The 16,124-nt window shown below is 47.6% G+C and overlaps 1 protein-coding gene across 4 annotated transcripts in view; it reads right to left on the reverse strand.

Moving 5' to 3' along the window:
* Positions 1 to 1,319: 1,319 nt before the first annotated feature.
* The window catches only part of nmbr (neuromedin B receptor), a 93,015-nt gene continuing 78,210 nt past the window's right edge, over positions 1,320 to 16,124 (reverse strand). For all 4 annotated transcript variants that reach the window (XM_038816578.1, XM_038816572.1, XM_038816552.1 and 1 more), the window contains exon 4: positions 1,320 to 2,006. In XM_038816578.1, the coding sequence (XP_038672506.1) occupies positions 1,623 to 2,006 (384 nt within the window). In that variant the 3' untranslated portion in view covers positions 1,320 to 1,622. The remainder of the gene's footprint in view (positions 2,007 to 16,124) is intronic.

Raw genomic sequence — 16,124 nt, forward strand, 5'->3', positions numbered from 1 at the left:
TAATGGTTCTGATTTATCTTCAGTTCAAACAAAGTTCACTCTCATGATTTGAACTTAAAGCCTCAATCCACATGGACACTCTAGTGCAGTACTGAGGCAATAGGCTACTTTCGGAGGTGCTGTCTTTCTGAAGACACATTAAGCCAAGGCCCGTTCTGCCCTCTGAAGTGGCCATTAAAAGATTCCACTGCGGTGTTTGTGTAAGAGTGGAAGAAACCTCCTCAGTGCCCTGGCCAATATCTATCCTACAACTAACATCATTACAACAGATGATTTCATTACTGTCACATCGCTGTTGGTGGGAGCTTGCTGTGTACACATTCACTGCTGCATTTTGACAATGACTGCACTACAGTTTGTTGTAAAGCAATGTTATGAGGTTGTGAAAGGTGCGATATATAATTCTTTGGTCACCAAGTCACAAGAGAGACATTCAGCCCTGAAAAGTGGTGCGGGGGGGGGGGGGGGGGGGGGGGGGGGAGGTCAGGAGATTATTTCTTGAGTTCCGAGGACTCAGTTATGAGGAAAGATCAGAGAAACATAGATTATTCCACCCTTCAAAACAACAGCCTAAAGGGGATACAGTTGATCTACATACGTTACCGAACATGTAATAGAGAAAAGGTGCAGCAAAGCCATTAATTCCAACCAAACTGTGACAGCAGGACAATTGAGCACACGTTCAAACTATTGCAAGGAAATTTTCAGGCTCAGGCCAGGAAATTCATCTCCAAACAAAATTCACAGGCTGATCATTTTTATGTCAGCGAGAGTTGAATTCTGAGTATCTCTGTGACATGGACAGAGACGGAAAGGGACACGCAAATGAAGTTCACAAGCAGAGAAGGGGAGATTGTCAGGATTCATGGGTTAAAAGGGAATATTTTGGAATGGTGTGAGCAGTTTTGGGCCCAGTCTCTAAGGAAGGATGTGCTGGCCCTGGAGGGGTCTAGAGGAGGTTCATACGAATGGTCCCTGGAATGAAGAGCTTGTCTTTTGAGGAACAGTTGAGGACTCTGGGTCGGTACTCAATGGAGTTTAGAAGGATGGGGGGGGGGGGGATCTTATTGAAACTTACAGGATACTGCGAGGCCTGGATAGAGTGGACGGAAGAGGATGTTTCCTCGAGTGGGAGAAAATAGAACCAGAGAATACAATCTCAGACTGAAGAGATGATCCTTTAAAACAGAGATGAGGACGAATATATTCAGCCAGAGTGTGGTGAATCTATGGAACTCTTTGCCGCAGAAGGCTTTGGAGTCTAAATCACTGAGTGTCTTTCAGACAGAGATAGATAGGTTCTTGATTAATAAGGGGATCAAGGGTTATGGGGGGGAAGACAGGTGAATGGGAATGGGAAACATATCAGCCACAATTGAATGGCAGAGCAGACTGGATGGGCCGAATAGCCTAATTCTGCTCCTATATCTTATGGTCTTAAGGATGCCGATTCAATGCATCATTGCGACCTTTCTTGTTGCAGAAAGGTCAACTGGTGTTTGGGTTGTGCAGATGGAACTGGAGTCAAGTGGAGTCGGGGCATGGGGGGGAGGTGGATGAGATAGCACAAGGTTACATAGAGATGAAGTAAAATAAAAGATAATGTCTCGCTGAATTAAGCTTCACGCCACTGACTCCTGCTTGATGCTGTGGCCATTGCTGATGGTATTCCTGTTGCTGCTTCTCACGGACGTCATGCGCATGGCGGAGGTGCTCTGGAAATAGCTGTTGGATATTGAGGGTTGGCGCCTCTGGCACCTGAGGTGGCTGTTGAAATGCCTTCGAAAACTCTCGCTCAGGAGGTACAAGGCGAAGGGGTTCACGCAGGAGTTAGAGAAGCTCAACACACGGCCCAGGACAGTGACCATGAGGTGCCCCAGGGACGGGTCAATCTCACCATAGTGGAAGGAGCGGTACATATACAGGACGTGGTTGGGGAACCAGCACAGGGCAAACAAGCCGACAAACACCAACACAATCTTCGCCAGACGTTTCCGGGTTTCCATCTGGAAAGAGAAACAGAGGAGAGAAAGAGAAAGAGTAACGCAGGGGAAGGTGAAATCAGTGGGCAGAATCAAATGATGCCATGAGATGCCAACAATTATGTCACCCCTTGCCCCCTCCGTCAATCCAAATGGCTTCTCCAGCTCCAAGCATTTCAACTTTAGCAGGGCGCAGGGATAATGGGCATCCCAAAGTTTCTCATTCAATGTGTGCAATTGTTGCCCATCCCTAATTGCCCCTCAGCTGAATCGTCTGCTCGGCCATTTAAGAGTCAATCGCATTGTTGTCGGTCTGGAGTCACACGTCGGCCAGACCAGGTAAGGTTGGAAGCTTTCCTTCCCTAAAGGGCATTGGCAAACCAGATGAATTTTTGCGATAATCGATGATGGTTTCATTATTGTCATTACTGAGACTCGCTTTTCATTCCGGATCTATTAACTGAATTTAAATTTCACCAGTGGCCATGGTGCGATTTGAACCCGTGACTCAGAGAATTAGGGCCTCGGGGCGACTAGTCCAGTGACATTACTGCGACACCACCATTTCCCCTGTCAAAGTGTCCAAAGGATAAATCCATTTCTGTACAGAATCGTATTCCTTTACAATGAAGCACAGAGCCCCATCTGAATGGTCTTTTCCGGGCAGCTAACCCACACACTGCGCACCTCAAGCATTCCCTGTTGTCTCTCTATCGCCAAAGGCAGTGGATAACAAAGCCCACCTATTCCATTCATGTAAGAAAGCCAAATTATCATCACTGCGTACCACGGGCAGCACGGTGGCGCAGTGGGTTAGCACTGCTGCCTCACGGCGCTGAGGTCTCCGGTTCGATCCGGCTCTGGGTCCGTGTGGAGTTTGCACATTCTCCCCGTGTTTGCGTGGGTTTCGCCCCCACAACCCAAAGATGATCATAGAATTTACAGTGCAGAAGGAGGCCACTCGGCCCATTGAGTCTGCACCAGCTCTTAGAAAGAGTACCCTACCCGAGGTCAACATCTCCACCCTATCCCCAGAACCCAGTAACCCCACCCAACGCTAAGGGCAATTTTTGGACACTAAGGGCAATTTATCATGGCCAATCCACCTAACCTGCACATCTTTGGACTGTGGGAGGAAACCGGAGCACCCGGAGGAAACCCACGCGCACACGGGGAGGATGTGCAGACTCCGCACAGACAGTGACCCAAGGCAGGAATCGAACCTGGGACCCTGGAGCTGTGAAGCAATTGTGCTATCCACAATGCTACCGTGCTGCCCTAGATGTGCAGGCTAGGTGGATAAGCCACACTAAATTGCCTCTTAATTGGAAAAAATGAATTGGGTATTCTAAATTAAATTTTTTTTAAACAATCACTGCATACCATAACACAAAGTTACTTCAACTCCATTATAATTAACACAGTTTCCCTCAGATTATACTATCAATAGTCAATGATTAAGTGGACAAGAGAACAAATAAACAAGTTTTAAACTGAAGGATGCACTGTTGCATGAGCAATGCTACAAGTGGAATATGAATCTATTTCATATATATCAGACATTAAACATCAATTAATCAAATACTAAAGGGAAGTGGCTTTCATGCATCATGACACAGCGGGCACGTTTATTAATCTGTTGTTTTTTTCTGTTTGCTTGTAGCAGCTTTGTTCTGCCATCTGATGTTGAAATCACAAAAATACTATTCATCCCAACAAGATCATTTCCTCGATCAGCTCTCCTCCAATGACTGCACCCTTCATGTTCCCGAACCTGCTACTACCATTTGTTGAATCAAGCTGCTGCCAATTTTTACAAGTCTCCCTCTCCCTCTCTCCTTCCTAGGCTCCAATTTCATATGGTAAGATTGTAGCGCAGGTACGTGTATGGAAGGTCGCCCAGCCTATCGAGCCGTAAAACCCCCATGTCTCCATCCTCCACACCATCACGGCACATTGCTATCCCAGGGATTCATCACTACTACCATCTCGGTGTGTCAGGAGGTCCATGCACGGAGGCTGCAAAACCTGTTGAAAATTCAGACATGGGCTCATAAGTCGCAAATTAAGTTTATCATGGTCGCGACTCGATCCCAACATTTGCGAGGATACCGGGCTGGAACCCCAATCACTTTTTTTAAAACCTTGTATGACTGTGAGGGTAAGATACTTCACTCCAGGAGTAATTCTACACACAGATTTATGGGATCGGGTCGACTAAAACAGCTATTATTAACACAGTATTAAACTCCTTTTAACAATACGGAAATCTAATTTACAATTACCAGTTAAACAATGCTTCTCGTGAGATTTACGACACTAAGAACGCCTCACAGATCTAACGAGATTTTGCGAGAAGTCACGATCTGGATCTCGCCGTCAATGGGTGGGGTCCAGATTTGCATATTTAGGTGCACAGTTAAGATCACTTACATATGTTCGCGCCAGAGTCTGCCAAGGCCCAGGATCAAACGTCCGCGCCCACATAAATGTGGACCAGGCACAACGGCATCTGTGGGGTCTCCCAGGAGATTGGACCCTCAGGTGGTCAGGCTCAGGGCAGGGCAGTGCCCAGGCACTCCTGATGCCACCTAGACACCCTGGCAGTGACACAAGACCACCCTAGCAGTGTCATCCCGGCCAGAGTGCCCAGGTGGCATTGCCAGAGCTCCAGGCTGGCAGGTTGTCCACGCCAGGAATTGGGCTCTGCCCTTATGAGGTGGGATGAGGGGTGGTGGGGCTCGAGGATTCCCTGATCAGTAAGTTGTGGCGTTGGGAGGTGGGGAGGGTTTGGAGCCACGTTGGGGGGGGGGGGGGGGGTTCAAGAGATCGGGGTGACATTTAAAACTGGGACCCTGATCTCTTCCTGCACTGCAGACCTGAACCCGTCACTGCAGGAAAGGAATGTAAGTGCGGCCTCAGCCCCAAAAAACCCAGAGTCCCGTTTAACAGTGGAGTCATTCTTGGCGTTACAGGCACCAAGAAACACCCTACCCAAACTGGACTGTTTTTTCCCCATTAATTCACGCCCTTTAACTTTTAACTGCTACCTTCTTAACCTCCAATCAAACAAGACCCATCACAGGTCAAAACCTACTTTTAAATAAAGTTAGCAAACACAGGCTTGCTTACCTATCTTCGATAGAAAGATCTTTTGAGACACTGCTTGAAGAGAAGGGCGGATCCTGCTGAAACTCGGACAGCCTTCCGCAGACACTGTTCATCAGCTCACAGCTTCCAGAGAGCTAACTGCAAACTGACAGCTACAGAGCTGACCCCTCTCATTCCTACATCATCGTCAGCCCACTCAAATCCTATAACCTAATTGCTGAACGTTAAACACAACGGGCTGGATTCTCTGCCATTCATTATCAATAACAGAGTTCCCATGCGGCGGAGAGTCCAGTGTCGGGGAATAAAACGGGATTGGTGCCCCCCAACTACGGGAGGGTGCAAATGGGTCATTGAGACCCACCTACATCCTATTAACGGGTTGGGAAACCCTATCCCCGGGCACTTGTGCTTCTCTGGTCCTCTGGGCCGGAAATCATGTGAGTGAGAATTGGCATGGGTCTTGACAGGCGTGTACTGGCGCGGTGGACCTCGCGGTGGGCAAAGGCGCTAGCCCTTTGAGGGAGTTGCCCCCAAAGTCCATTGGAGGGCAGCCTCCCCTCCACAATGCAAGACCTGCCCACCCCACCAGATACCCCACAATTAAAGAAACACTCCACCAGAGATGCCCAATTAAAGAGACCCCCACCAGAGACTCCCTAATTGAAGAGAACACTATAAGAGTTCCCCCAGAAGAGAGGCCGCAGTCTGGAAGCTTGAGAGCAGTCCAGACAGATCACTGCTTTAACACTCACCTGAGAAATACACCTTCCGGCTCAGGCAGAGGAAGCAGCACCTGTCAATTCTAGGAAGAGACAACGAGTCAGCTGGGTTTAAACGGTGGCACAGTACTTTGTACTGCTGCCCCACAGCTCCAGGGTCCCGGGTTCAATTCCAGCCTCGGGTGACTGTCTGAGTGGAGTTTTCCCTTCCCCCCACCGTCTGCGTGGGTTTCTTCCGTATGTTCCAGTTTCCTCCCAAAGTCCGTGCAGTTTAGGCCATGCTAAATTGCCCTTAGTGTCAAAAAGGTTAGGTGCAGTTACTGGGTTGTGGGGATAGGGTGGAGGCATGGGGCTTAAGTAGGGTGCTCTTTCCAAGGGCTGGTGCAGACTGGATGGGCCAAATGGCCTCCTTCTGCGCTGTAAATTCTATGATTCTATGAAACCCCCTCAGATCTTTGATATTGTTTTAACTAGGCTGTGATTGACAGCTTCCACACACCACCAGCTGTCAGCATTGCTCCTTTCATCTCCCTTCAGGCTTGAGTGACTTTGAAGTAGTGAAACTCGCGGCAATGTTCACAAACATCAAGCTTTGATTGACAGCTCCTGGACCACATCAAAGAGAGTTGAGTGCTCACTCTGGTGTAAGTAGCAAGTAAAGTAACAAATTAATTGAGGGCAGGAGAAAGGAACGGGCTGAGCTCAGGGTTACCTTGTTTGAAAAGAAAGAGAGGTTGTGCCAAAATCTTTGTGACGGGTTTGTACTTACGCAAGCCTTCCCTGAATAAAATGGCGGGCGTTTTGGCACCACGGAACTATGTGATGAAAGCATCGAGCACTGGAGCTCAGACACTGAAAGCTTCCAATACTTTGTCCAGGCGAACAGTGTTTCGGCGGACATAGTAGTCTCGACTTTGTCGAATACGACGGGGGAAATCTTTCGACCTCCTACGAAGTCAAGTGCAGCCAGAAAAACCTGGCTCGAAAACCTGTGCTGAAATTGTGGAGGTATGAAAAATGAAATGAAATGAAAATCGCTTATTGTCACAAGTAGGCTTCAATGAAGTTACTGTGAAAAGCCCCTTGTCGCCACATTCTGGCGCCTGTTCAGGGAGGCTGGTATGGGAATTGAACCGTGCTGCTGGCCTGCCTTGGTCTGCTTTCACGGCCAGCGATTTAGCCCAGTGTGCTAAACCAGCCCACTTCTCCCAGGGCCACTTCTCATTTAAACCTTTGGTCATCGCCGAGAGGTTAAGGTTGTAACCAACAAGGTGGTGAATCAGTCACACAATTCCTAGCTACTTTAAAGAGGCTTGAGAAGAAATAGTGGAAGCTCTGGCTGAGATATTTGCATCATCATTATCCACGGGTGAGGTACCAGAAGACTGGAGGGTAGCAAATGTTGTGCCCTGATTTAAGAAGAGCTGCAAAGAAAACCCTGGGAATTATAGACCGGTAAGCCTCAGATCTGTGGGGGGTAAGTTACGAGGGTGGATTCTGAGGGATAAGATACACCGGCACCTGGAAAGACAGGGTTTGATCAGGAGCAGTCAGCTCGGCTTTGTGCATGGGAAATCATGTCTTGAAAATTTGTTAGAGTTCTTTGATGAAGTGACCAGGAAAGTAGATGAGGGCAGGGCAGTAGATGTAGTCTATATGGACTTCAGTAAGGCCTTTGATAAAGTTCCACATGGTAGGCTGATCTAGAAGGTTAGGTCACATGGAATCCATGGAGAGCAAATTGGATATACAATTGGCTTGATGGGAGGAAGCAGAGGGTAATGGTGGATGGACACTTGTGGGACTGGAGGCTTGTGACGAATGGTGTGCCTCAGGGATCAGTGTTGGACCCATTGCTGTTTGTTATCTAGATCAACGATTTGGATCAGAATGTACAAGGCATGATCAGTAATGATGTGGGTATGGCGGTGTCGGACTGGGTTGGGCAGAGTAAAAAGTCTTACAATGTTGGTCACTCGTTTAGCTCACTGGGCTAAATCGCTGGCTTTTAAAGCAGACCAAGCAGGCCAGCAGCACGGTTCGATTCCTGTACCAGCCTCTCCGGACAGGCGCTGGAATGTGGCGACTAGGGGCTTTTCACAGTAACTTCATTGAAGCCTACTCGTGACAATAAGCGATTTTCATTTTCATTCATTTCATTTCATTGTCTACCTTATACCCTGCAGGAAAGGATGTCCCGAGACGTGGTACATTGGCGAGACCATGCAGACCCTACGGCAACGGATGAACGGACTTTAGCAGTCAAGGGCATTCAGCCTCTGATCTTTGGGTAAGGGTTCTCCAAGGCGGCCTTCAGGACGAGCGACAACGCAGAATCGCCGAGCATAAACTGATAGCCAAGTTCCGCACACGTGAGTACGGCCTCTACCGGGACCTTGGATTCATGTCGCATTACATTCATCCCCCACCATCTGGCCTGGGCTTGCAAAATCCACCAACTGTCCTGGCTTGAGACAATTCACACCTCTTTAACCTGGGATTATCTCTCTCTCCAGTTGCTCAGTCTGGACCTGTAAAGAATTAATTACCTGCAAAGACTCGCATTCAAAGTATCGTCTTGCATCATTGACTTTGTCTATAAATGTGTTTCTGGAATCTACCTCTTCATTCAGCTGAGGAAGGAGCAGTGCTCCGAAAGCTCGTGATTCTAAATAAACCTGTTATACATTAACCTGGTGTTGTAAGACATCTTACCATGATCAGTAAGTTTGCAGATGACACTAAAATAGGTAGTATTGTAGACAGTGAGGAAGGTTATCAAAAATTGCAACAGGATCTTGATCAGCTGAGGAGGTTTGCTGAGAAATGGCAAAGGAGTTCAATACAGATAAATGTGAGGTGTTTCATTTGGAAAGGAAAATTAAGGTAGGACCTTCATGGTGAATGGTAGATAGGACCTTAAGGAGTATCGTGGAACAGAGGGACCTTGGAGTTCAGGTGCACGGTTCTCTAAAGGTGGAGTCGCTGATAGATAGGACAGTGACGGTGGCTTTTGGCATGCTGGTCTTCATCAGTCAGGGCATTGAGTATCGAAGTTGGGAAGTAATATTGCAATTATACAGGATGTTGGTGATGCCGCAGAGTGTTGTGTTCGGATTTGGTCGCCTTGCTACAGGAAAGATGTTACTAACCTGGAGACAGTGCAGAAGAGATTTACAAGAATGTTGCCAGGGCTTGAGGAACTGCGTTATAGGGAGAGATTGGTTAGGCTAAGACTTTGTTTCTTTGGAGCGTAGGAGACTGAGAGATGATCGTATCGAGGTGAATAAGATCATGACAGGCATGGATAGGGTGAATGCACTCAGTCTTTTTCCCAATGTTGGGCAATCGAGAACTGCAGGGCTTAGGTTTAAGTTAAGAGGGGAAAGAATTAATGGGAACCTGAGGAGCAACTTGTTTTTACACAGAGGGTGGTTTGTATGTAGAATGAGGTGCCGGAGGAAGTGTTTGAGGCAGGGGCATTGACAATGCTTAAAAGACATTTGGACAGATACATGGAGAGGTGGGTTTAGAGGGTTTAGAGGGTTTAGTGGGTTTAGAGGGTTTAGTGGGTTTAGAGCTTCGATGGGCTTTTTGGCTGGCATGGACCAGTTTGGGCTGAAGGGCCGGTCCCCGAGCCGTAGTGCATTTGGAGATATTTTGAACGACACTAGAGACAGACTAATGTGTGGATTAAAAAGTGAAGCTACTCAGTAAAGTCTGTCAACAGAAAGCAACTTAGAACTAAAGAAGGCTTTAGAAGTCTCAGTCTCTATGAAGTTAGCAACTAAGAAAGCGCAGCAATAAAGTTCAAGCATTAAAATTCAAAAAAGGCAGCATGATGGCGCAGTGGTTAGCACTGCCTCACAGTGCCGAGGTCCCAGGTTCGATCCCGGCACACTGACTGTATGGAGTTTGTACATTCTAACCATGTCTGCGTGGGTCAAGCTAATTTGCCCCTTAGTTGGGAACAAAAATTTAAAATCCATAAAAAGTTGGCTGAAACCCAAACGCCGACAGAGGCTGGATAATTGCAATCAAAATTGGACACACAGCAATTGATTGCTGGAGTAAAGATGCAAGAATTGTGGTAACAAGGGACATGTGCTTATTGGAGAAAGAAACACGTTTCAAACAAGGAATCAAACAATAACAAAATACACAAAGTGAAATATCAAATAGAGGAAAAAGTACCCACATGATACAGAAAGGGTACGAAAGAGGACTGGAATCAAAGTCAGATGATGAACTGCCATTGAAAGATTGGCCACTGCGAGAGCAACAAACCTTTACTGGGTCACCCCTTTGCAGGACCGTCAAACGGTGAAAATGGAGGTGGACACTGGCATAGCCGTTTCATTGGTACCAGAAACTGCTCGTTATGAGAAAGTATGGGTGCGATTTAACTAAATTGGAATAAAGTCCCATAGCGAGCACGTTTAGCTGCGTGTTTCAAGGCGCTCGCAGTGCCCATAACCAAAATGCTACAAAATGGCATTCGCATTAAATAGGGGCCCTCAGTGGGGAATGCACAGCCGTGGCCACACATAGCTCCGGTTTAGTGCGCTGAGGAACTCCGTTCACCGGAACTCCTCAGTGCAGCGAGAGATCGGGATGCCATTTTTAAATGCCCTGACTCAACCCCCAACACCCCCCCCCCCAAGCCTCAATACACCATGGGAGGGATCCCCCCTTGGCAGAGCAAACCTGGCATGTGCTTCCTGGACACCTCGGCAGTGCCAGACTTGCACCAGATGGCACTGTCAGGGTGCCAGGTTGGCAGTGCCATGGTACCCAGGTGGAACCAGCAGTATTAGAAGACCACTCTGCCCAAAGGGCATACACCTGGGAGTCTCTGACCCCCTGGGATAATCCCTCGAGTCTCGTTCCATGTTGCTCCTGTTCGTGGGGATCTGTACTGAATGGCGCTCGCCCAAAGTCAGCGAGGCAAAGGAGATAACCCCCATGCCTCGGGTCCCTCTGGAATCTGCACATTAAAGTGAGACGAGCTGTCTCATTTTAAATGCAGATTTGCAAAAAGTGACCCCGTCCACAATGGGCGGGATTGACATCGCAACGTCTTGCAGGGTCGTGTTAGATCTTGCGAGGCGTTGTGAGCCAGGTAGATCCCGGGAGCGGATTCTATTGGCCACCCTGCACCATGGTGAGCTGTTTTTCAGCGTAAAGCCCTTTATCTCACCTCAAAATCCTCAAAGATAATGCTCAAAATCTACACCACAGAAGGGGTTCTGTTAAGGGGCCATCTGACGGTAAATGTGCAACTAAACGGACAGACTGCAGACTCGTCCCTACACATCGTTAAAGGTAACTATCCAGCTGTGATGGGGAGAAGCTGGCTGCAGCTAAATTGGGCCGGGGTCAATCTCATGTCGGAGTCTGAAGCAAGCCCCAACTGAAAACCGACAGGGACAGAAAGCAGCAGCTGCTGAAACAGCTGTAACAGCAGCTGTGGCCAAGGCTCAGGTTGGCAGCGTGTGGACCAAGATGGCAAAGGCTCAGCACAGTGGTCCAGGACGGAGAAACAAAGGGTGAAGAGTTAATTGAAAATGCACATAAATGCTTTGGAAGAAATTGAGGTCAAACATACACTGAAAAATTTGGCGAGGTTGACCGGAATGCATTTTGGATTGGATTTGTTTATTGTCACGTTTACCGAGGTTCAGTGAAAAGTATTGTTCTGCGTACAGTTCAGACAGATCATTCCATACGTGAAAAAAACATAGGGCAAACATAAATACACAATGTAAATACATAGGCACCAACAGCGGGCGAAGCGTATGGAGTCTAGTACTACTCAGTGGAGAAGATGTGTGGAGAGATCAGCTCACTCCATAAGAGGGTCGTTTAGGAGTCTGGTGACAGTGGGGAAGAAGTTGTTTTTGAATCTGTTCGTGCGTGTTCTCAGACTTCTGTATCTCCTGCCTGGTGGAAGAAGTTGGAAGAGTGAGTAAGCTGGGTGGGAGGGGTCTTTGATTATGCTGCCCGCTTTCCCCAGGCAGCGGGAGGTGTAGATGGAGTCAATGGACGGGAGGCAGGTTCGCGTGCTAGACTGGGCTGTCTTCACGTCTTCCTCTGTAGTTTCTTACGATCTTGGGCCGAGCAGTTGCCATACCAGGCTGTGTTGCAGCCGGATAGGATGCTTTCTGTGGTGCATCTGTGCAAGTTGTTAAGAGTCAATGTGGGCATGCCGAATTTCCTTAGTTTCCTGAGGAAGTATAGGTGCTGTGGTGCTTTCTTAGTCATAGCATCGAGATGGGTGGACTGGGACAGATTTTTGGTGATGTGCACCCCTAGGAATTTGAAGCTGTCAACCATCTCCACCTCGGCCCCGTTGATGCTGACAGGGGTGTGTACAGTACTTTGCTTCCTGAAGTCAATGACCAGCTCTAGTTTTGCTGGCATTGAGGGAGAGATTGTTGTCGCTGCACCACTCCACTTGGTTCTCAATCTCCCTCCCGTACTCTGATTCATCGTTGTTTGTGATCCGACCCACAGAAGGAACAAGAAATTGAGACGTTTCTTGCAACTCCTAACCACAAGGAAACTCTCGAGCTCCTTGGACAGAGTATTCAGTTTCGAAATAGAGCTTCTGACTTCCTTCATGCGGCAATGGTCAACGAGAACAAAAAGATTGATGATGGTAAACAGCGGCAACAACAGGAGTAAAAACAGCCTGTGCAGAAACTCAGGAAGGAGGTTCGGATGGAGGGTTTCTCCAGAAGACCAAATGAAAAGAGTTGGAGCTGCTTGGAGTGCAGTCTGAACACCAAGATTCCTTCCCTATTTCACAGCAGCATCTGAAAGCCAATGAACAAATCAACAGCAAGAAGAATTGCTGTAACCTGACTTTGCTCAACAACCCAAACCTAAAAGCTAAACGTGAGATATTATTAAAGGACGAGCGCCCTTCTGGAAATCCTCAGGATCAATGGCTTCAACCAGATAGTTTAGAAGTTGTGTTCCAGAAACAAGATCTGAAATGCGAGGGTGATGCAGCGATAATGAAACCTCGAGGGGAGACATGTAGAGTGTAACGGAGGCAGGTCACAATCTGGAAAAGGCACTGCGGAGGCTGTGCCACGAGATCCGGGTAAAGGAGGCCCTGATATGCAGCCTGGAAGGGCAGCGGTTGGGAACTGAAGAAAGATGGACAGCCAGGAGCAAGAATTAAAGAATTAGCATTTGAAGTAGAACATAAGAACATAAGAACTAGGAGCAGGAGTAGGCCATCTGGCCCCTCGAGCCTGCTCCGCCATTCAATGAGATCATGGCTGATCTTTTGTGGACTCAGCTCCACTTTCCGGCCCCAACACCACAACATCATTGTGGTGGTATGATTTGCATAGCTGTCTGCCATTGGTGCAGAACACCGGCTTACCATTGGCCCTGGTCGGTCATGTGCCTCTCGACCGATTGGTTGAGACCAGTCATGTGACGGCTCTCCGACTGGTCGAGAGGCTGAGTTAACCACGCCTCCATACCGAGGTATAAATAGTCAGAACGCCCGGCGGTCATCCATTTATTGTAGTCGACCGCAGGGCTAAGTTCTAGCTTATTAAAGCCTAACTTTTGTACAGCAACTCGTCTCACGTGCAATTGATGGCTCATCAACCATAACCCTTAATCTCTTTATTCTTCAAAAAACTATCTATCTTTACCTTAAAAACATTTAATGAAGGAGCCTCAACTGCTTCACTGGGCAAGGAATTCCATAGATTCCACAGAAGCTCTGAAAGAGCAGCCAAATCAGGTTTTACAACGTGACAACAGGGCTAAGCGCCGTGTTTTTCAGAAAGGTCAGGAAGTTTTGGCAAGGGACTATACACCAGTGAGAAGTGGATACCTGCTTAGCACAGACAAGGCCTGTCTCCTACACCGTTCAGACTCGGGATGATGTTGTGTGGAGGAGACACGCTGATCAACTTTTAGCAACTAGAACTAGTTTGCCAAAGACAATCAACCGAGAGTCCACAACAAACTGTGCCAAGTGAAGACCTAGACATTCCTGGGAACCTGCCAATACCAGAAACAACTGTGGAAGGTCGTGCCCCAGTCGAGGACACTTCAGCACAGAGGCAACCAGCGAACACCACATCGGCTCTGGTATGGGCAATGCCCAAACTAAACCGAAAACACCAGCCGTTACAGTCAACACGAAAAAGCAGACACCTGAAGTTTGCCGATAACCACACAGAAGTCAACATCCTCTGAAATGTCTAACTTGTTGACTGTTGTGTTCGTTAATTGTTCATATTGTAAATTATGATTTTTTAAAAATAAATTTGGAGTACCCAATTATTTTTTTTCCAATTAAGGGGCAATTTAGAATGGCCAAAAATCCACCTACCCTGCACACCTTTGGGTTGTGGGGGTGAAACCCATGCAGACTCGGGAAGAACGCGCAAACTCCACATGGACAGTGACCTGGATCCGGGATCGAACCCTGGTCCTCAACGCTGTTGGCAGCAGTGCTAACCACTGCAGCACTGGGTCGTGCAAATTATGATTGTTAATGTTATATTGTGTTTCATTGCACTAACCTTTGATGTAAAAGGGAAAGAAAGTGTTGCTTATTCATATTTGTTCCCAGTTAGAACTAGGTCACTTTAAGTGTTTGGTCACGTGACATACTGATGATGTCATCGGCAGTTTGGGAAGCCTATCAGTCCGTCTACAATGTCAACCTGTGTGACAACACCTTCCCAATAAAGCTCTTGTTTGTTTTGTATCTTCATGGTCTGCAAACTTCTCTTCTGAAATACCATAATCTGTGTCAGACCTTCTCCAAAGAGTGAGAATCTAACAATCTCCATTCATTATGTTATCATTGCCGAATCCCTCACCATTAATATCCTCAGGGTCACTATTGACTAGAAATTGGACTGCACCAGCGACAAAAATACTGTGGCTACAGGAGCAAGTTTTTGGGTAGATAATCTGTGGTAAATAGCTCATCTCATGACTCCGCAAAGCTGGTCAACCACCTACACAGGAAAAGTCAGGAGTGTGATGGAATGCTCTCCACATGACTGGATGAGTGCAGCACCAACTACATTAAAGAAGCTCGACACCATCCAGGACAAAGCAGCCCACTTGATTTGGCATCCCATCTATCCACCAGCTTAAACATTCGTTCCCCCCACTATCGGCGAAAAGTGGCAGCCATGGGTGCCATCTATAAAATGCACTACAAAAATTCTGCCAGTCTCCTTCAGTGGCACCTTCCAAACCCATGACCTCTACTGGAAAGACAAGGGCGGCAGACACATGTGAAAACCAACATCTGGAAGTTCCCCTCCAAGCCACTCACAATCCTAACTTGGAACTACATCGGCCATTCCTTCATTGTCGCTGGGTCAAAATCCTGGAAATTCCTCCCTGGCAGCACTGTGGGTGCACGTACACCACACAGAATCACAGAATTTACAGTGCAGAAGGAGAACATTCGGCCCATCAAATCTGCACCGGCCCTTACATGACTGCAGCGGATCAAAGATGTGGTTCACCGCCACCTTTTCCAAGAGAGTTAGGGATGGGCAACAAAAGCTGCTCTAGCCAAGGATGCAACACCTCATGATTGAAGATTAAAAACAATTACACTGGCTACAAACAATTTCTAAACCAGATTTGGAACTCCCTCCCTCAACCTTCCCGTCTCCCCAGTTTTCTCTCTCCTCTAAGGTGCCCCATAAAATCTACCTCAGCCGTTCCAATATTTCCTTGTGCAACTTGGTGTCAAAACTGGTTGGATAATGCTCCTGTGAGGTGCCTTGGGGTGTTTTAGTCCATTGATAGCACCGATAAATGTTGTTGCTGGTTGCCTACAAGACAGTGAATTGACTTCTTGTCGGAACATCAAAGGTCAGGCGTGTTTTGTGCAGTTTGAAATTTGTGTTGACTTGAGAGGCTGACGTGTCAGAACCGGCATTTACAGGAATGGAGATCGCTGCTCAGCATCTGCATAATTGCATGTGAGAAATTGGTGTTGCTGCTCACGGGGCTGGCAGAGCGGGATATCAAAGAAGTTTTCAATTAGTAAACATTTTGCATGAGCACATTTAAAGAGTGGTTCCACTGAACCGTTTATTCAACTATTAACAGTCCATATTAATGACTTGGATGAAGTGCCAACTATCGGTGAGACGGAAAGCAAGTCATGAGGAGGGTACAAAGGCCGGGAATGAGGGCCCGTATTTGCCATGGGTGCAAAATCCCACAAGAGGCTAAAAGCGAGATTCTCGCTGACGGGATCTCGCAGTGCGATTGTCTCTCCCCCCCCCCCCCCCCC

The sequence above is a fragment of the Scyliorhinus canicula genome, chromosome 1, assembly GCF_902713615.1.
Source record: "Scyliorhinus canicula chromosome 1, sScyCan1.1, whole genome shotgun sequence".
Classification (NCBI taxonomy): Eukaryota; Metazoa; Chordata; class Chondrichthyes; order Carcharhiniformes; family Scyliorhinidae; genus Scyliorhinus; species Scyliorhinus canicula.